This window comes from Rhinolophus hipposideros (assembly GCF_964194185.1).
Source record: "Rhinolophus hipposideros genome assembly, chromosome: 13".
Lineage (NCBI taxonomy): Eukaryota > Metazoa > Chordata > Mammalia > Chiroptera > Rhinolophidae > Rhinolophus > Rhinolophus hipposideros.
This window is the reverse complement of record NC_138059.1, coordinates 21,406,113-21,429,303: the sequence shown is the minus strand read 5'-3', so window position 1 is coordinate 21,429,303 and position 23,191 is coordinate 21,406,113. Positions and strand designations below refer to the sequence as shown.

At 33.5% G+C, this 23,191-nt stretch overlaps 1 protein-coding gene and 1 pseudogene across 6 annotated transcripts in view; one reads left to right on the top strand and one right to left on the bottom strand.

Moving 5' to 3' along the window:
* The window catches only part of CSMD3 (CUB and Sushi multiple domains 3), a 1,140,077-nt gene that overhangs the window by 37,431 nt on the left and 1,079,455 nt on the right, over positions 1–23,191 (bottom strand). For all 5 annotated transcript variants that reach the window (XM_081069899.1, XM_081069900.1, XM_081069901.1 and 2 more), the window contains 4 exons: positions 15,348–15,527; positions 13,584–13,757; positions 7,865–8,038; positions 6,589–6,662 (listed from right to left, as the gene is read on the bottom strand). In XM_081069899.1, coding sequence (XP_080926025.1) covers positions 6,589–6,662; positions 7,865–8,038; positions 13,584–13,757; positions 15,348–15,527 — 602 coding nt within the window. The remainder of the gene's footprint in view (positions 1–6,588; positions 6,663–7,864; positions 8,039–13,583; positions 13,758–15,347; positions 15,528–23,191) is intronic.
* LOC308506865 (TATA box-binding protein-associated factor RNA polymerase I subunit D-like) lies at positions 703–6,554 on the top strand (annotated as a pseudogene). The gene is made up of 3 exons: positions 703–708; positions 901–1,499; positions 6,516–6,554. The product of its transcript is annotated as a TATA box-binding protein-associated factor RNA polymerase I subunit D-like (transcript).

Here is a 23,191-nt window from a genome sequence, read left to right as displayed (position 1 = left end):
AAAAATGCCCTTCGATAGATGAATGGAGAAAGAAGTTGTGGTATATATACACAATGGAATACTATTCGGGGGTAAGAAAAGATGAAAAAGGACCATTTGTGACAACATGGATGGATCTTGGGATTATAATGTTAAGCAAAATAAGTGTGGGGACAAAACCCCAAAAAACAGTTTCCAGGCTCTCGGCCTCACATACAAAGGTGCTGGCTCGGGTAGTAAATGGCCATCAACTGTGATCAGATGCCAGCAGCTGTGGCTAGTTGGCCGTCAGCTGTAACCCGTAGGCCATTGGCCACTAATATAACGGCTGTGGCTACGCTAGCAGGAAAGGAATGGGGCTAGCAAGAAGGTGGTGGCTGGCAAGCACGGACTGCTGTTAGGCAGATTGTGTAGATCCTGCTTCCTGTGTCTCCAGCCCAGCCGCCAGCGAGAATATATTGGTTTGATTCCCCTATCTATGGCTCCGTGGGTGTTCCTTTTTGGCCTTACTGTGTCCTGCGTTCTTGGGCGGGGAGTGGGAGCTGAGACCCTGCACGACAATAAGTCAGACTGAAAAAAATAGAGAACCATATGATTTCACTGGTATGTGGTATATAAACCAAAAACAACAAAAGAACAAGACAAACAAATGAGAAACAAAAACTCATAGACACAAACAATAGTTTAGTGGTTATCAGGGAGTAAGGGGGAGACGGGTGCTAGATGAGGGTAAGGGAGATCAAATATATGGTGATGGAAGGAGAACTGACTCTGGGTGGTGAACACACAATGCGATTTATAGATGATGTAATACAGAATTGTACACCTGAAATCTATGTAACTTTACTAACAATTGTACCCCAATAAACTTTAATTGAAAAAAAAAAAAAACCTCAATGTGCTCCTTACTCACATAAACAGAGGCAAAGAAACACTATTAGAAAGTTTATTCATTCACTTGAAAGTGTTTAAGCAAGAGATTCATCCAGTGACTCATCTTTTGAACAAACACCATTGACTTTAAAAGCTGTTTTTGAAATATTTTGTTAAAAAGAAATGTAAAAAGGGGGAATATAAGCCTGTAGGAAGACCAACAAGAAGGTCAAAAGGAAGGAGAAACACTAGAAGATCACAAGTAACTAAACAATTTAAAGATAAAGGACCTGGGTTTCCATTTCCATTTTTAGAATCAGAGAATGAAAGAAAATTATTACTTGGAGAAAAACTTTAACTTTTGAGTAAGCTGTGGCAAGAGGATGTGTTAACTGCCTTGAAAAACTGAAGTGAGAATACCACCTGAAGGAATCCTTGAAACAGATGAATATTGGTGAAGATTTAGAAAAAAATAAGACCTTGATAGTCATAGATACAAATATTTGGTTGACGATGAATCTATCTCTCCTATTGTAGAGTCAGCAGGAGAGGATGTGTTTGCAACAAATCTTGAACATGACGATGAATGTGATATCAAATTGATGGAGAATAATTATTTCATAATAAGTTCTGAATTACCAAAGAAGGTATATATATATTTAGACCAAGAACATAGTGAAGGAGCTGCCGTGTTTAAAAAGAGTAACAAAGTCAAAAAATATTGGACAGAAGACAGAGAACAACCTGAAAGAGATACAGGAATATGGGTTATAAAGCATATATGTATATAAAACAAGGGTTTTATCTTGAGAACATAAAATAAGGACTTAAAGGACCCTAATGTAAACTTGAAGAAATAGGGTCACAATGATTACAGTTGGGGAATATTTGAAGTACGTCCACATTCAAGTGGAGATCAAAGAAGCCCCACTAAAAGAATTGTGGACTGACTGACCTGACAAATGGGGTTGCGCAAAAATTATTTTTGAAAGAAATTGAGACTCAAACTCAGAAACTAAGGCAATGGAAGTAACCACTTTAATAACGGGGAATTGCTTAAATAAAAATTCATTAACTTTAAAATAATTGTGCCTATGTTATACATAATAAAAAAAGAACCTTTTATACATTTTGCAGAAAGTCAGCATGTATGTTTGGTTCCAAGTTTCTCTAATTATTTCTGTGGAGGGAATAAAAATGAAATTTACCAGTTAACCAAAAAGAAAAAGAAAAAAAAAAAAACAGAAACTAAAACAAAAAAGTGTCTTGAACATATTGGATCAACTGAAGGAATGGGGACTGATAATTTAATATAAAAATATTTGATTACTTTAGGTATTTAATATGTCTATCTATTATTTAAGGTGCCATAATATTCCCTGTATACTTTAATTAACATAAAGTTAATAGTTATTTGTTTCTTGAAGGGTACATTTGGGTTATTTACTCAGATCTTTATATTAGTAAGATATGAGAGGAATCCTCCTCCAAGCTACCAAAAGTAGCAACTGGCAGGAGCTGAGACTCAGATATCCTGAGCCAGCCCAGGTCCCACCCAGCCAGAGAGAAGTCATGCCAGGCCTGGCAGCTCCAGAGCAGCTGAGGGTCATGTGGGGTGGGGTGGGGGATGATGGGTGGCAGGGGCATGTCTACTGCCTGCCTTGGCTTCTCAAAGCACTTTGTCCAAGAAACAGCGTTCATGCCGCACTTGGCGGCTTAAAATAAAGAGTGTTCAAAAAAAAAAAAAGAGAGATATGAGGAACATGTTGGAAAATATTTTTCTTTTTCTTTTTTTGCTCTTAAGAGTTTATTTCCTCATTCCTGTGAACGTTTCTAAAGTTACCATAAGTACTGCATTAGATATTAACCAGATACTATAGAACTACAATCTATTTAAAGATGTTTTCTATGTCACTAACACACTTAATATCAAGATTTTTGTCAAATTCAGAAATGTTTATACCAGATATCTAATATAGGTAGTTATACAAATTTAATAACTAATTTTTTATTCATAATCTTTTGTATTATACTCACCAAAATATTTTCCAAATAGTAGTACATTAATTAACAATTTTGTCAGTGATAAATCCACTGAATAGAATATTTTACCTAGCTACCATCCTTTTTTGACTTGCCATGCTAGGTGAATAACTTCATGACTCTGAATAACTTCTAATATACATAATGTAATTTGATTATTTGTAGAAAAATTAGTAACATCATAAATATTTCCATTATCTAATTCAAATAATTCTTGGAAAAATAATTTATTTAAATTTTCCCACCAACATTTACTAATAGAAAGTGCTCATTGTATAAGCAATTATATACAATGTGAAAGTAAATATTGAAAATTATTTTATGTCAGGATTTTAAAATCATCCATATTCAAGTTTTAATTAAGCCAATGTTTAAATAACAATTATTTTAGATTGGCCCAAATTAGCATGTTATGTGCAAATGCAGTATGAAATATTAAGATATGTTTAATTAATAAATATTACTTCACTTCTTAAACTTCTTATTCCCTCTTTTAAATGTTATATAAGAGTACCTAAGTCATGAAATTTAGAGGGCTAATTGTAGGATTACTTAAAATTTTGCCCAAATTTAGAATTTTCTAAATAATATCTTTCTAACCCTTTTATGGTATTTCATAGTAAATCACTTTCACTTTGCTAGAATTTTCATCACTATATTTATATGTCTGATTTTTAATATCACATTTTGTTTAACTGGAGTATGCAATAGAGTTACTAACAACTTTCAAAATGTATTTATAATTAGGACTTCAAAATTTTATATGCTCTCTCTGTAAGATATTTTAAACAACTACTTTTATGTTTATATTATGTTGTATTAAACATTTTACCCCCCAAAATGGGTAATAAAAGTTATACGTAAATTAAGGTTAATAAAATTGAAGTAGAAAGGCAAAATCATAAAAATAAAGGGATAACAAACACATGCACTTAAGATAAGATGCAAAAGGTTTTCGCCTAGCATTGATGTAGGAATATTTTTCCTGTGATTCCCCAAATGAAGTAGATGATTTTGAATCTGCAGGCAGTTTCTGGGTGTAGGCTGGGATCATATCTCGTGAGATGGAAGAATGGAAACATGGACCCAGGAGTGACAAAGAGTTTTAAAAAGAGGATAGTTTATTGAGAGCAAAAAGAGTCAGAGCTCCTAAAGCAGTAGGGGGTCTGGAACCCCATGACTGAGGTAAAAGCTCTTACTTTTATACCTTCCCTTGCCTGCTTGGGGAAGGGAAGTTGTTTGAAGAAGGGAACTGTTTGAAGAAGGGAACTGGTACCTTCTAATGAAATTTGTCTACCAGGTTTGTTCTGCTTGCCCATCCTAAAGGAATTAGCAAAGTAACCCACTCTTATCTATCAGATCTGTTCCATTTATCAGGCCAAAAGGAATTTTATGATTAACCCGAAGGCCTTGTTACATTTTGTCCTGGAGTGAGAAGTGATTTCAAAATGTGGAGATTTAGGATATAGCTATCTTTGTTTATTCCACCAGGGACCTCCCTGCCTACCTAGGGACATGTTAACTATCCTGTATCAGGATCAGTTTTGACCCTGAACTTTCTGGTTTAATAAAAATTGAATTTCAAGGTATCTTGTGAGTTTGTATTAAAAAATAATCAGAAGATTTTAATTTAAAATTTTGAATGTTGTGGGATTTTTTGTTTCAAAATTCATGTCATCATATTCATCATTTAAAGTTAATAAAACACTAATAGTGCCTCATTAAATGTACTTATGTACTAATTTGGATTATAAACTAGAAATCACACATAATCATTACAGTTATTTTGGTAGGGTTAAATATCTTAATGTTAAATATCTTGGGGTTAAACATCTAAGAGTTAGTTTTAAAACATTTCATGCCTATAATAGCTTTATGTAACAAGCCCTAAATCTAAATAATGTGTCTCCCAAAGCCCAGAGCTCAATTTAAAGAGTGATACAACAGTTAACGAAATGTGTGTTTGGCATTTACCCCATAATTAAACTAGATGTTGTATCAATCATTTTGACAGCTACTCCCTTCACTAGTAACCTATTTCTAGCAAAAAATTGTTCTAATTTTCGATATTTTGGATACAGAGATAAATTATGTTATTTTTTCAGCACTAGAGTTTTCCGGCAAGAGGTGATATATTCTTATATATTAATAATTATATCTGTGTCAAAAAATTTATATAAATCTGTATAGAAAAGGAGAGTAAACACATAAACACGTAAACAGAAAATTAAGGAAATGATTTGAATGCCTCTAGAATTCACAACGTCCTCCTTTTTCTTTTCCCTCCCAGATGTGGGGTTCCTAACCCCTGTTTTTATTTTAGTCACTATTGGCCACCTGATAAAATCAGGGGTGGATACTATAAAGTTGGAACATTCCAATTTTCTCTCTGGAAATTTGGAACTGAGATTGAAGGAATTAATCACTTTCTGTATGTGGCTGAGATATAAATAGACATGATATACCCTTGGCCAGATGGCCAATATGCAGAGAGAGAACAAAGTAGATAAACACAGAGTAGTAGAAAAGACTTATTACTGTCATTCAGTTTCTAAATTCTGGGCTTGATGAGTCTCACCTAGATTAAAGCCAAGTCACATTCTGTTTCAGTTGCTTTGTGTGTATGCTGAGGACTAGTGCTGCTTAGCTAGTTGTGCATTTTTATAGATTTAGATCAATTGATAAACCATTTTATGTGCATATGTACGTATGAATCTTAAGTTTTTTAACATCAATATAATTGAAACTGAGACAATTTTTTACACTTTTGTGTTTCTAGACAGGCCTGAGGCAAGCCAGAATTGGAAACACTATTAAATCAATGTTCATACTATACTTGAACTGTAGATAAATGAAAACTATTTTTAGCAACAAAAATATGGCACCTTTGATGAACACTTTCTTTAGAAATGGATGTTTCTCAGGTTCACACTGAATGTCACACAAAATAGCACAATTTAGAAAACTCTGCAACACCAGGCAGTTGGATAATGTGTAAATTGACTATTTCCTTTTGTAATCAAGTATGCACTTTGGCTCCCCTTAGGCCCCTGTAATGAAAAACTTGCAGAATCTCTATATAAAATCTAAACTGAGTAAAGAGAGAATAAGAAGTTCAGACACACATGACAGGGCATGCTAAAGAATTGTAACAGAACAATCCAGCTATGTGTTGTGTAATAATAGGTTACGGTTACATTATTTTTTAAGATATTTCCCACATTTAGTTTTATATATTATAAAAGAAAAAAAACTATTTTAGTCTTATTACCTTATTGAATAACCACGTTTTAACATATTAGCTGACTCTTATTCTCAGAAATCTCTATTTTCCTCTGTATTTTTCCTCACTGTTCCCACATCTTTTACTCATTTCCTCTATCACTCTTACTTACACTCTAACTGGTACTAACTGCTGCTTATGGACTTTCCTATGCTCACAGCTATCTCCAACTTTTCTTTTCTTTTATCTTCACTGTCAGTTGGGCTATTATTCTCGAAGTATATTTTTCTTCTCCTAATTTCCTTTTACTTCCACTCTTTTGTTGCCTCTTACCTTTTTAGAAATATGTTTATAAATATAGATATAAGTGTGACATTTTTTCTGTTTACATCAACAGGTCTATATGCACATGAACCAAAGAAGCCTTATGGTCTAGTTTTATTCTAAATGGAAATATTTAAAGTACCTACTTGAAAACCAAACGTACTGTTCTGAGATCCATGCCGTGGCACTCCCGGGTTTTCACATGAGGTACGAGTGGGTTCTAAAACAAAGATTGAAAACATATTGTTCCTTTAAAATTTATAATTATATTTAAATGTGTATTTCTCTCACATGAAACAATTTTCAGTGATCTCAGGTTTAATGAAAGGGCCCTGGGTAATAATAAAGACTGTAAATCTAATAGCATCTCACCATGGACAGAAGTCTGCTAATCTTAAAGCAAGACATTCAGGTAGACTGCATTTTATATAAAGTATGCAATTCTTGAACTTTGAAAACTTGCAATATAAAAGCACTTGATATCAAAATAACTCTGTGGATAAAAATTTGAGGAAAAATGAAGAATATGAAAGAAGAACACATGCATAAAACATTGCTCAAGGACTTTGCTAAATGATAATCTCAGGTAGTGTAATATTACCCTCAAGAAGTAAGTTTTTTTTTTCTAGAAACAGGACTTAGTTATTTGGATTTTGAAGTGACATCTGTAGGAGATTCACACATAAGAATGGTAGGGCAGTCTCCAAGTTGGCTAGTTTGTATGACAGTTTAGGATGGTTTGTATGACAGTTTATCTGGTTAATTTACCAAATGTGGTATTTAATATTAGGATTAAAGAAATGTACTTATACAAACTGCCAGTTATTAAAAAAAAGTAATGGGGATGTAAAGTAAGCATAGGAAGTATAGTCAATAATATTGTAATAACTATGTATGGTGCCAGATAGGTACTAGATTATCGGGGTGACCACTTTGAAAGGTATATAAATGTCTAGTCACTATGTTGTACACCAGAAACTAATATAATATTGTATGTAAACTATAATTGAAACATAAATTAAAAAGAAAAAAGAAATGTACTTAGAGCCATTTTGAAATCAATGTGTCTTTTTTATATTTGGCAGTCAAGTTTAATTTCATTTGAACATGCTTTCTTAACTTTAAAGACCTATACTGATGTTAATACTTAACGCTATTCATCGGAAATCTCTTTTCTTTTTCATTTTACTGTTAAACAAAAAAGAATATTTCGTGTGTTTCTTCTGGAAATTTTCCATGCTAAAAATAATACCATACGTTTTACCAATATTCATTTTTAGTGTCTTCTAATTGCTTCTATATTTTATATTTGTTTTCATATTTAGTCAACTATAGTTTATAGGATAAAGAAAACCATTAAATGTCACCACTACCTGTTATATCCAAAGTTACTGAATATAATCAACCTTTCATTAATATTACCTATGCAGTGAGGTGACGAACCACTCCAAGTGCCATCTGGTTGACATAATCTGGTGCTTGATCCCACTAGTATGAAAGGAGAATTGCAGCTGAATGAAACTTCTGACTGGTATATAAAGCTTTTGCCTTCTCTTTTTCCTTGGGCAGGTATACCAGGATCACCACAAAATTTTGCTGGAAGTGAAAAAAAGACAATTATAACACAGATTTAAAAATATCAGAGTAAACAATTGAGAAAAATGACGACAACTGGAATATTGCACTAAAGTGACATGCTATCCATGTTAATCTGTCCCAATGAATTTTTTTAACTTTTGTTTACATAAATAAATACTGAATTTGAGTTCAGCATATTTAAAAAATTAGTCAGACTTAGATATTTCCACCTAGTAGCCTACCTTAATAACTGTAGTGTTTTGTTTTGTTTTTTATATTGACCAGAATCAAACCACATATTTGTACATATAGGCTGTCAAGCGGAAGTATTTCTGAAATGGCATGTGACTCACAGATGCCTCTGTGAGAAAGAACCAACCCATGATGTCTAGATTGTACTCTCTAGATTAGTCTGTCGTTTTATATGTATATGAAATACAGGGTTATTTGTTTTGCTGGACTCTGTTGAATAGTGTGAGCACATATCCCAGTATTTTGATGCCTTCTTCTTCAAAATACTGTGGGGGTTTTGAGTGTTTTGTTTTACATTGGTACCTCGGTTTTCGAATGTAATCCCTTCTGGAAGACTGTTCAAGCTCTGAAACATTCGAAAACAGCCAAAAGCTAGAACTCGGGATCTTGAACTCAGCAGAAGACTTGCAACATGTTCGACTTCTGAGGCATGAAAAGCGAAGCATTTACTTTTGGGTTTATGGAGTTTGTAAACTGAAATATTCACCAATGGGGACGTTCAAAACCCTGGATACTACTGTATTTTGTTTTGTTTTAAGAGAAAAGAAGACCATTGGAGTCCAAATCTAAACAAAACTAAGGAGCCTCAATGTTCTACAACAACCTCTGAAGATATCAACTTGACAGGCTTTCTAAACAAATTGATTAGGTGATTCTGTTCAACATGTAAGATGTTTAACTACTGAAAGACGTTATTCTAAATAGGCTTAGGCACTTGGAATTATCAGTAAACAAATAAAGATTCCTGCCCTTGTGGAGTTTATGTATTTGTGAGGAAACCAAAAAAACAATAAACATAATTAATAAGTAAAAACAAGGTAGCATATAGGAAGATGATAAGTCCTACTGTGTTTCACCGAAAATAAGACGTAGGTGGACCATCAGCTCTAATGCATCTTTTGGAGCAAAAATTTATATAAGACCGGGTCTTATATTATGTAATATAAGACTGGGTATAATAAATACAATACAATACAATACAATATAATATAATATAATATAATATAATGTAATGTAATGTAATGTAATGTAATATAATATAATATAATATAATACAATGTAACGTAATGTAATATAATGCTGGGTATAATATAACATTATAACCCGGTCTTATATAAGACCAGGTCTCATATTGATTTTTGCTCCAAAAGATGTATTAGAGCTGATGGTCTGGCTAGGTCTTATTTTTGGAGAAACATGGTATGTGGAAAAATATTGTGGGAGGAGGAAATCAGGAGTGTGGATGTGCGGATGTGATAGATGGTGAGGGATAGGAGTAGATTTTAAACGAGGTGGCAAGGGTGTCCCTTACTAAGAATGGATTTGGAGGAAACAAAACATCAATCCATGCTGATATCCCTAGGGAAAATATTCCAGATAGAGAGGATGGCATTGCCAAAGCCCTATATGCTGGGGCAAGTCTAGCATGTTGGAAGAAGAATGAGGTCAGTGAGGGCTGCAGCAGAGTGAGCACACAGATATGTAATAGGAGTTGAAATAAGATGGTTTCAAATCCAGTAGACCATTTATATAGCATGCTTTTTTATTGTAGTAAAAAACATGTACACATAATTTGTCATTTTAACTATTTTTAAGTCTACTCAATTTTTAAATTTATAGATTCTGGAACTGAAAGCTTATTTCCCTACAAAGCAAACAAACAATTATGTTTCTAAATATAAATTCTGCCTTAAGATGGCTATAGGCTGAGTGACCATACAATAAATCATCTAAACCAAGACACTTTTGAGAGTGAAAGGGGGCCTTTAACTGGATAGGACAACTACCAGGACAATGAGAATAAACTACTAACAGGAATGTGCCAAGCAAATTGCAATGTATGAATACCCTAACTGTAGCATACCTAGTCTTAAACTCAATGTTTAAAGAAAGACCTTGCCTGAAATTCAAGACTCTACAAGAAACTTAAATTTTCAACTTCTTTTTAGAAACATTTTTTTTTCTTTTTAAAACAGCTAAAATCAAAAGTAATCATTAAATAAATATTAAAACAAACTAAATTGGAGTGAAATTAAGAATAAAGTAACACAGGTAAAATAAACATTATTTATTGTGGGTTTTTTTTGCTTCTTTTAAATTTTCACGATATTTTGTATATTCTAAACCTCAGTGCTACTTGACATACAAACACTTCTAGCAACATATTAATAACACCAAACCATAAATGCCAGAGCCCTTGTCGTACTACTTTGTATCTGTAGCACATTTTGAACTGAATGCATATTTCCTTAGTGATCATTATCAATGGGCATTAACAGCTTTAGCAATTGTGTCTATTGCTACGTTCATTCATAACTTATTTCTGAAGAGTTATTTTTGTATATTTCTGCTGGGTTACTCATCTTGAAATCTTGTCTTTTTTCAACAACAACAAAAAAGAAAGGATTGATATGCATCCATATAAACTCCTCAATTTTATCGTCACCCCCATCATCCATCTTTTTGTATCTGCAGATGTACTAAACCAAACAACTTATTGATGTCAAGTGTAGCGGCTTCAGAAACTAGGTTATTTTCAAAGGCTTCAGATCACAATGCCATAAACTTTAACATAAAAAGGCACACTTTAAACACATTTAAAGAGAAAAGGCTTTCCTCTTTATAAAACCTTGGAAATGAATGAATTTGGATATACAATGGATAAGGGAATTGTCTCTTAAGTCTACCTTCTCTACATTGGAATTCATATTCTGCCATTTACTAGCAGTGTGACCTTAGGCCACATAACAAAGTAGCTGGTTCCCTAAATGATGACAGAATTATATAGTGTCCTTATAATTTGATCTCCTCCCTCTGAGCCTAAGTGTCATTATCTATTAAAACGTCATGACTAAACATACCCAGGAGCCCTGCTTTGTGTAGTAGAAATAATATGTGTAAAGCAATTGGGACAAAGTTAGCCCTATTATATCTGGATAATTATTATAATTTAAATGTCAATAGTAAGAATTTTATTATTTGCATTTTCATAGATCCCAAAATAAAACATATTAAGAAACTTGTTGATTGAGATTTTTTTTCAGTCATATTAAACAAACTTTACCATAGACTAATTTCTGTAATACCTCATTGTCCCCATCTAGATACTAAAGTTGGGTGTTGGGTTCACACACTGAAGCTTGCCGGTACTGTTGAATCTCCTTATGAAATCCTCCCACATAGTATCTCTTTTCTCATCCTGAATTCTAGGTTTCTCAGTTCCATATATTTCTTGATAAATGTATCACATTCACATGCATGCTTAAGCAGTGACTTATTTAGCTTAACAACTAATAACAATGCTGATGTTAATGTTCTTGTACATGTCTCCTTATGCACATGCATAAAATTTATGTAGGGTGTACACCTAGGAATATGATTTCTGGGCCATAGACTCTGCACATCTTTAATTTCACTATATAATAACAACAAATTTTGCAAATGATTCAGTCAATTTAAACATCCATCATTGGTGTGTAAAAGTATCCATGGCTCCACATCCTTACTAACACTTTATATTGTCCAACTTTTTTTTTTCAGTCCTATGAGTAAATAGCTATCCATGACTTTTGCCCATGTTTATTGTTTTGCCTTTTATGTTTTAGAAAATCTTTATATATTCTATATATTATTACTTTTCATGCATATTGATTATATTATCTAAGTTTCTGGCTGATCATTTCATAATGAGAAATTAAAAATTTTTAATGTAGCTGGTTGTTTTGTGTGTTTTTTTCAATTTTCATTTAGGGGTGGAGCTTTTGCATCTTCAGAAATCTTTTCTTACTCCAAAATCATTTAGATAGTCTCTTAGTCTTTAAAACTTTTCTATTTAAGTCCTGAAAAAATTTGGCATTGATCTGTTATTTAACATGAGATAGAGATTGTGTGTGTGTTGCATTAATTGAAATATCTGTTCTTTCCCCACTGATTTGTTCCATAATGTATCGAGTATCAATAAACGAATCTGTACTCTCTCTTCTATAACATTGGTTTACCTTCTATCTCTGCATCAGTACCAACCTGTCTTAATTACTATAGCATTCTAAGCATTGATATCTGCCAAGAACTGTACTATATACAGCAGTGAAGAAAAACAAAATCTCTGCCTTCAAGGAAGGTGAACCTGAGTTTACCTGCAAACACACATGATAAGTAAAATGTATAGTGTGTTATGAGAAGAAAACGTAAGTGATGAAAGGAGACAATGAAGGAGAAAAAAAGTGTAAAAGGGCAATATTATATGTTGACATATTAAATTTTAAATATGGTGATCAGAGAAGACAATACTGAGAAGAGGGATTCTGAATAAAAAGCCAAAAGAATAAAAGGAAATTTCCAGAAAATGTACCTAGTGAAGACAATATGCCCTGAAGTCAAAGCATGGCTGAATGCTCAAAGAAGAGTAAGGAAGGGTGTGTGCCCAGAGTAGAGTGGATGAAGGGGAGAATAACAGGATATGATGCGATTAGAAGGAACTAAGAAAAGGGTTGTACGTATGCCCCTGCAGGCAATTTGGCCTTTACTCTGAATGAGATGACCAGACTTTGTAGAATTCTGCACAGTTTAGTCAGTTAGCTCTGCCTAGTTTCAAGGCCTCGGGGACAAGCAGCGTGCTCCTTGACCCTGTACTGGGCAGGAAAAGACGAGGAACATGATTGCATTCAACATGTCTGAAAGAGTACTGCCCATATTATGTGCTACAGAAATTTGTGTAAAACATAAATATGACTTTTGTAATCTGGCAAATTTATCTTGAAGTAATATTTACTGGGATATATACTATAGAATAATCTCAGTTAAAAAAAAAGTATCTGTCTCTAAACTTACCTGGGTAATTTTAGATGCACAATCACAATCATTATCATGGCAAATACCACCATAAGAACTTAGTTTGAATGAACATGTAAAAGTGATATGAATTTTTGCAGAAAGAGATCTGGGGTGAAATTAGAGCATTCAGTTGAGATAAACTTGACCTAAATAAAAATACTTTTCTGGCAGATTAATATTGGAGTGCCTGTATTTGATGAAATAGTTTTGGAAATTCAGGAATTTGCAAACAAGGAAATTTAGCCTAAATTTTAGAGTTAGAGCAGAAGAAACATAATGGTTAGATTACATAAAAAGTAGCTCCATAGGTAAATACTTATTTTTCATTGAACTTTAATTACACATTGGAAGGAGTTTAACAATTTCATATTTATTCTAGCAAAGTTTGAAAATTTATGTAACAGTTACAATCTCAGTAAATAGATCTAAGACAGTGAAAATGGGAAAATACAATTTTAAGCATGGAAATTATACTTACGTAAGCACTGTGGTACTTCTCCACTCCAGGTACCATTCCCTACACAGGTCAAAACAGCAGGAAAGGATAGTTCATAGCCCGGAGAACAGATGTAGCTAATACTAAAGCCCCAGTCGAAATTTGTTCCTTCTAACCTTCCATTAGAGATCTGGGGAGGAGTTGGGCAGGTAACAGCTGCAATTACATTAAAAGCAATTAGACACAGCTGTTGAAATATCTTGGGTATAAAACAAATAAATAAATATCATTAGAAGAAGCATATGTCCTAATTTAACCTTTTGGAGGACAGTACGGCCTGACATGTTTTATTCTCCTGGTAGTATTTCTGAAACATCCCTGGAATTAATCCCTCTAGAATGCAACTATTTCTTGGCAACATAATGGCTACTGGGTGTCACAGATTCTCTTACAGAATAACAAGCTGCCTGACATCTAAGGGAAGGCAAATAGAGGGTGATCTTCCATCCAATATACTGTAACTGATAAATTATTGGTTTTATATTATTTTCCAGTGACCTTCAGACAGATTGAAGTGCAGGGTTGTTTGACGATATGTAGTGTATCGGCATTAGAGCAAGGTATATGGTAGTAACTCTGTGACATTTTTGAAATAAAAATCATATATCACCTTAAAATATCCAAATTGATTCTATTAACCACTTAGATTCATATGTTAAAACTTAGTGTAGAATTTTTAAATGTATGATTAAATTTTTAAACATTAATTTGAAAAATTATTTTAAGCTGTCTTTAAGCAGATATAGGTTGGAAAGACAGAGATGAGGGGGAAAGAAGGGTACCACCTGCCAAATCTAAAAATGATGAATGATTATATTTTGATGATTAGCCATATATATGAATAATTTTTGGAATTGTATAACACTGTCATTATCAGGATCGATTAATTATGTATAAAATAACTTCTAAAATATAAAATGTCTGTTCATATATTTTCATGTATTAAATATTTATAGTGAACTGATTCAGAAACTGAAATCAAGAAGAAAAACACACATTAGAATTATTCTTTTTGGTTATATGATTATGTCAGGAAGATATTAAACTGTCAACTTATAGATGTTTAGAAAAACTCCTGAATGAGAAATCTCCATCATTAAAAATCAATAGTATTATAGAACAATGTAAACTACCTGACATTGAATCTACAGTATTCCACAAGTAATCAGAAAAATTGGTAAAAAATACAAAAATATTTCCAATGAAAAACAAATAGCATAAGATAGCAAGTCTATGCTTATATTGACTAAAAGGTTAATTCTAGATTGCATTCGTTAAATATACAGTGTGGCGTTTTCTTTTTTTAAAAAATTACAGTTTTATAATTCAGGCTTACTGTTCTCAAACTACTGGAAGTGTTTCTCCCCATCCTCGAAATACTTGACCCAAGTAGATCATCAAATAAAAGTTCTAATTCACTAAGGTTATATTCTCTTTTAAATATTCATCAATGAATATAAATGATTATGGTGCTTACATATCAAGAGTACATGATATTTCTGTTGTTTTGATTGCAATAGAGTTCACTGTCATCACTCAAAATAGGATATAACATTTTTATTGTAATACAATTTTAAAATTCTATAAATTGTTATCTATATGGTTTGAAAAAAACACAGAAGCAGTCATTTCTCAGTATCAAAAAATTGAAACAATACATACAATATTATTTAAATTTACCATAAATTTACATATTAAGAAAGGAAATACATAGCGACTTCTAGATAATTGAAGAAATCACTATACCTCTACAGGTTGGCATTACTCCACTCCAGGTGCCATTAGTGGTACAAGTCCTGATTCTGGAACCATTCAATTCCATTGTATAGCCTGGCTGGCACATGTACGAAACATTTTGTCCAACCACATAATTATCTCCATATCTCAGTCCATTGGCTGGTATACCTGGGTCTCCACAACTAATTACTATCAGCGTTGGGTTAGAAGAGCAGATGGTTAATGTGGCAGATATTTAATAAAGAAGAGTAGAAAGATATATGAAGTAGGGACGATTGGTTATTCTGTTCACTTTTAATCATAAAGCATAATCATATTTAAAGCACATACTAGCAATTCCTGATTATGATCTGGTATGCTCATTGAGGATTCTATACATATGGTTCAGAAATTGTCATTTAGGCTCTGAAATGGCTAGGTTAATATGCTACCAGAAATTCTGATGTGGTAACCTGTTTTAAAGTGCATTATATGATCATAGAGAAGCCATCCTATACAATCAAGACTTCTAACAAAATATTTAAAGTCTGTCTTCCTATGTATGGCCACTGAAATCTCAAATTTATCAGGCTTGCTGGACTGAAAGCTTATTGTCTGCACAGTGTTTGTTACTCAACCCAATAGTATAATTGTTTTTAATTAAAACAATGTTAGGTACCCAACAATTTTGATTGAATAAATGAAAGAATGAATAAACTATAAAGTGTGAATTTATCACATACAGGGTGGGATACATAATTTGTGGGGCCCAGTGAGAAATGAAAAGGACAACAGCTAGAGAGAGAAAGATGAATTTCCCACTTCCACTAACTTATTGCCAACTCAAGTGAAAGAACAAACCCAGAAAAAAGTGTGCCATCTTGCATTCAGTCTGGAACGCTCTTGTTTCCTGGATTGGATGTGAGTGAAAGGTCTACATAAAGGCTTCCATCAAGTGCTTGCTGATTATGCTTCGGTGTTGCTAGCCCAGGACCGACATAGCTACTCGCCTACTCTGCACCAAGACTCGATGAATACACCCAGCTCCTACTTGCACCCAGATCCAGAAAATGGGGTGGAGAAAGAAGGTGTGATGTGAGCTTCCCTCTACTGATGACACAATAGACCAACTAATCAGAGAGCATCAGTGGCTCCTAAGCAGGAATGGGAATGGGGAGGCTGGGCAGGGACAGGGTACAGGTGGTAGGAAGCAAAAGGTCTATAACCCATCTTAGGAAGAGAGGGCATCAGGGAGGCAGACTGTGCATAAGCAGAGGCTGCAAACACTTAGCACAGGCTCCACTGTCCCCGTGGACTTCAGTTACAAAACACAAATTCAAAGATGCAGTTATTGAGAATTTTGAGACAGTAAAACACAGCATGAAACCCCAGGCACTTTGAGTGTGAGGTCCTCTTAACTGTACTGCTCCACAAAGCATCTTCTAATTACATATATTAACACTTATAATGCCACCTAAAAACTTTTAGAAACACTTGAGATAGCATAGAAAATAATAATAATTCTAAATATGACAGTTATGAATAAGACGTAACAGATTATACATAAGCCACGAAAACACTTGATGTTCTGAGGTACACGATTTAAGCATGATTTCGGCAATGAATGGCTAAAAGCTTTCTGGCAGCTAAAAGAAAAAAAAGCAAAAACGAAAAAAACAAAAACAGAAGGGTACACTTTCCGGGAGGTAAAAAACATGGCATATTTGCTTTTGAGTATCTTTTTTTTTGCCTTTTGAATGTTTTTGTTCATAGAAGGGTGAATAATTTTACCAGGTACATCTGGGTTATATACTCATTTTTATTTTTTATTTAATTCTTCCCAGAATTCTGGAGGTCTAGTGTTAAAAACTGGAAATTGATTAACTCATGGAATCTTAATAGCATTTCAATTATACTGTATCTGTTAAGTTACCATTAAAAATTATAAATGTGAAGATTTCTTTCATATTATTTGAATTGGTTGTCTAAGAAGTTTTCAGAAAATAAATATTGACAATTAAATTAAAGGACACTATTCACGGCATTCCACCTGCTAATCCTCAAAACCCTGGAGACAGTTTGCTGAAGTCACACTCGTTGAGTGTTTCTATCAAACTCCTAATAAGAGTTTTGCATATAGGGTGATTTTTGTTCTTTTAATTATTGATGAGAATTTTTTTTTTAAATTATACAACTGAGTTGGATAGGAAATCAAATCCTGCTTATTTACCAGAATATCATTTATATATTTTGCAGTTTCAAAATGTATAAAGGTGAGTATAAGCCGTCAATTTATTTCATTTTACTTAATGTTATGTTATTTTACATTTTTAACCTAGATTACAATCAAGAAGAGGAAACTCAGAGAGAACACCCACCAATAACTATTTTGTGGGCAGCGCTTTACAGAGTGACTTAGAATCTTTGCAAGAAAGAACAGCTAATTTGTGGAAAGGCACAAGAGCTGAGACGCATCCACCAAAAGAGAGGACAGAGGCTTTATTTTGCAGAGGAACTAAGACAGAGTTCTGCACATTGTGGCAGCACCATGAATGCCTGACAACAACTTCAGGAGCTTTTGTTTGGTGGCTTCCTAATGAAGCAAAGGCCAGTCAAAGAGGCAGTTTCCAATAGCAACAGTCTCTGTAAACAGCACCTGCTCCACAAGTCAATTCATTCACCACAGGCCTGTCTTCAACAATAAAAAGAGTCTTTTGGTCTTTTCTGGAAAAAACCTTAGAATAGTATATCTTTAGGGCAAGAAAATCTTTTCTAAGGTCACAAAAATCCCTAAGGACACAGCTCTTGTGTATACACACACACACACACACACACACACACACACACACACACACACACCAATCAACTGCCTGAAGACAGATATTTTGTCTCTTTCTACACTGTTACACCCTCAGAGCCTAGTCTACTGCATGACTCATCATGAGAGATTAAGTAAATATTTGTTTAAAGAATAAATCAGTAAATGAGGATGTAAAGAATGATTAAATAGCTCAAATTCACAAAAATACATTTATTGTTTTAAAGACTTGAATTTGTTTCCATGGAAGGTTATTTTCATAGCTTCCTTCATGTAATTGATGCCCATTTGGCATTATTTTTGATAAAGCTAAACAGATAACCTCTATTATAAAAGTAAAACGTAATTGTGGTAATTCTAATCTATGCCACTTCGAAACTTTTTTATCTTTTTAAATAAGTATTATAAATATGTATTTTTAACTAAAATAGGATCACGCTACCCACACTTTTATAACAGAATTCATTTTTTACTCAATATCTAATGGATTTTTTCACGTTAATACGCAGATCCAAGTGACATTTTTAATGACATGATATTTTCTTAAATGGATATACATGTAGTATAATTCATGAAACCAAAACCCTGTGAACTATTGAAACCGAGGATCTCTGTGACATTGATCAAATTTAGATTTAAATCCTAGTTCTAGAAATCATATTCTTCTCTCTATATATACCCCTCAGAGACCTAGCCTTTCCCCTGATAATCAGCCACCCGTGAGGTAGCAGAAGACAGCAGTTGGGACCTGACTAATGGATGGTCACATGGTCAGAACCTCTGACAGGCTAAAGATAGCATTTTGACTGAGGTTGTTTCAGCTCCTGAGCCCTGAGGTGTAACGAACCCCTGGCTACTTTCCCATGAAACCAGACAGAGGGATGCCAGAACAGACCTCAGGGCTGTCCTGAAGACCTGAAGTGATGATTTATTATACTTCCCACACGTCCCTCTAATCTGCTCCCAGCACAACCCTGGGCTCCTAACCCACAGATGTCTTGTGATTTTGCCCTATAGAATCTGTAACTTGCACACCATCAGGAAGTCAAGTTTTGAGCATTAGCTACCTGCCTCTGTATTGGCCAATTCAATATTAAACATTTTTTCTTTCTATACTTCAAACCGCTGTTCATGAATTTCTTTGGGCCACTGCGTGCAGGTAGGCAGATGCAAGGGGAAAAAAATGGAGTTTCGGTAACATGATGTTTGAGTTATCCCACTGTTTTCCTATTAGATACAATGCAGAAATGAACATGCTTGCTCAGGAATCATTCATTACACATGTACATTACCAGATTTCAAGCCTGGATAAAAATTCATCTAGAGTCGGATGAAGTTGTCAGAGAACCATTTCTCTGAGAACGCTCCAGAGTTTACAGGATTTCTGAATTCAAAAGTTTGTTTTCTTTTTAGATCTCAGTAAGGTAGACTTTCTCAACCTTAACCTTGGCATTATTGACATTTGGGACCAATTAATTCTTGATTGTATGGGGCTGTTTTATGCCTTGAGGATGTTTAGCATTGACCTCTGCCTGTTCGATACTGATAGCATACTCCACTCACCTGCACTGTGACAGCCAAAAATATCCCCAGACGTTATCAAATGTCCTGTGGGAAGCAAAACCGCCCCTATCTGAGAACCACTGCACTAAGTGATAGCTCTCCTTGAGGAGATTTAGATGATTTTTAGCTTCACTTCACCCAGTTTCATGCTGGGATATCCCCCACCTTTGTCTTGTGTGAGACTAGAGCCATCTCCCTGACCTGTCCTCCACAAAAGCAAAACAAACCGAAAGGCAAACAAAAAACTCTGAGAATTCTCAGGTTGGTAACAAAGATCCAGGGAGATGATCAATTAACAAAGATCAATTAAACAAAGATCCATTTCTGTCCTAGTTATTTTTGGGGAAAAAGGCTTAGATTCGTTTATCACTGGATCAGATTCAGTACTCTGTTCCTGGACCAAATGACAAGACCTGCCAGATGCAGGGCATTGATTATTTTGGAAGAAGTCTTGGTAGATGGGAAAAAAAAAAAATGAATGTATTTCCTTTTAAACCCGAAAACCAATCCTTACTCCTCTTGACAAGCTCTATCCTGGTGCAGATTGTATCTTCTTCCCAAAACACTACGTGCTTTAGGTATAGGAGGTGGCTCTCTCCCTGTTAGACATTGAAAGCTGAAGATCCTGCACTATATATATCCTGAGAGGTTTGTATGCTGACAAAAGTAAGAAACAGGCAAAAAAAAAAAAAAAAGAGAGAAAAAAAAAGCCACAATAAAACAAAACAAACCCTGCTATTTTTGAATGAGTATTTACCTGCACTTAGTTTTTAAATATTTTATTTCAGACTGAAATTCATAGAAAAGAACTTAACTGAATTGTATAATGAGAGTGCTGTTAATAGCTTTCTGGTATTATGGCAAATATATTTTCCCTCCAGCTTGGTTTAGTTCCATGGATGTTTCTTAACCTTTATAATTCCAAAGTGGGCATGATGTTGGAATGCATGACCTTGATCTCATGATACATGCTTTTACCTTCCCATGAGAAAACTTATTATTTTGTGGAAGCTTCACATTCCAGCACTGGCAGTAGGTTTGTTAAGGACCTGTCTGGAGTTGCAAAAAGATGGGTGCAGAAAGATGGGTTTATGAAGCATAATTTTAGAGAAAGATTATTAAGTGCACAACTTCTCAACTCATTTAAAATGCGAAGCTGGTTGAATATTAGCAGATAGAATTTATGTGAGGAAAATTTTACTCTTTTACCAAAATCTGTACTATGGCTAAACATAAATGGGAAAGGGAGGAAAATACCATTATTATCAAATAACATTTATTCCAAAAATGTTTCTTAAAATGGACAAGTTCCAGCTGATGCATCTACACATGTGATTGAACTGGGTTTTTAAGGAACAGAAAAGGAGTGTGTGTGTGTGTGTGTGTGTGTGTGTGTGTGTGTGTGCTCGTGTGCTGCTGGGCAAACACATGAAAGGTATATTTTCAAATTACACTGGTGGGATATTCTCACAGAGCAAAAATGCTTAGAATAACAAACCTACTCCACTGCCTAGACCAGTGACTTTACTGAACTCTAATCTCAGTTCCTGGCATAGTGCCCAAAGATAGTAGGTTTTGTGTAAATGATGCTTTATTAACGGAATCTATAAGTAGTCCAATCATATTATATATTGACAGTTCTCTATATCATTTTAACTGTAGTTTTAGATTATAAAATATATTGCTATAAGTTAAAAATTGTATTCTAATAACTTGGTCTCTCCTCTGATTTTCACTATGCATGAAGGACTAGTTGCCTAAGAACTAGTACAGGAAAAAAACACTTAAAGTGACCATTAAATTCTATTTGGGAAAAAATCCAAATAGAATTTAATTCTTTATATTTACTTTCACCGTACCATTGTAGATGGGTAATTTTTTCAACTATATTTCAAGGACTTTATTAATTTATTCAACGGTCTCTATTAGTTCTTTCATATTCAAATAATCCTATATTGAAACATCTGTCACATCATTAATCTTGTTGATTTTCTCTCTTTCATTGATACTGTCCTATTTCTAGCAGATCCCCTTTATCAATGATTATGCATGTGATTCAGCAGTACTCTGGTTCATTTCCTTTGATGCATCACATTAAAATATTTCATCTCTTGCAAGATTGCAAATCTATCATTTACTTATATATTTGTACTCTATATTAAGAGATTCATCTTAAGAAAACAACAAAATAATTGAGAAGATATATAGAGGACATTGTAATTTTAAGCAGAAAGGCTTGTTAAAACAGGGGAATTAGAAAATTTGAAGATGAATATACTATAAATTAACATTTCCATATGCAGAATAAGCAATGCCCTATATTTATATTATATTTATATGTCCTATATTTATATTTATACTTACCATTTAAAAAGTTAGGAAATAAAGCAAGAATGAAAAAGGAGAAAAAATTAAAATAGAGAAAATGAACTTGAGAAAATTATTTCAAATAGACTTGGTTTAAAATCTTATTTTCTACATATACTAGCTGTGTTACCATGGGAAAGGAAATTCTGTTTTCTAGGTAAGATACTATTTCTTTAAATGTGAAATAGAAAAGATAATAATATATAACTCATAGATTTGTTGTTAGAAATAAATGAGAGAATTTATGTAAAGCACTTAGCATAAATCCTAACAAATGGCCAACACTATATGACAGATATTCTTTATGAATAAAATTGGGTACAATTTCAATGGAAAGAAAAAAAGGAAAGTTTTGTTTAGGTATGTTTTCCAAAAATTACTATAAGGGCTTAGATTTGGAAATTTAGTTCAGGTACTTTTAATTTTTTTTTCCATAATTAATTTAATTCATTTCAAATTCATATTTAGGTCTTGCTTATAGACACCAGGAAAAGGCAATTATATTAAATCAAAATTTATTTTTAAAATATAAAATATTTTTATTTGAATTTAACCTTCCTGGTATGTACAGGGAATAATTAAATTAAATTCCATCCATTTGTGTGAGAGAAATAACTATTTATTGGTGAGCTCTGCGAATAGCCAGTAAGTCAACAAAAAGATTTGGTGTCTTAGTTCCCTTATCTATACATGTAAGTATATAACATAATCTCTTCCAGCTCCGCAATTATACAATTCTATGAAACACATATTTAAATTAACTTCCACTGCAAATTAATGAGAAGGAATCTGAAACATTGGTTCTAATTCACTTTGATCACAATATATAAATATTATCAGTACGTTAGATTCTTTAATTACAGAAGTTTAGTCTGGTTTAATTTCCACCAAAACCTCTCTCTGTGATCTCTTTTTGGGGATATTTTTGAGTTGCTTCTAGGGTGTTAGTACTGTTTTTACTTAAGAAGTCAACTGTTGTAAATCCTCATTTTTAAAATAGCAATTCACAATTTAAGCTAATGCTTGAAATACCTCACTCAATACAATATTTCTCCTTGAAGAACTGAAGTTAAAAAAGAGACTTTCTTTATATTTTTGATGCTGTTTGCAATCAGTTTGTTTTGAG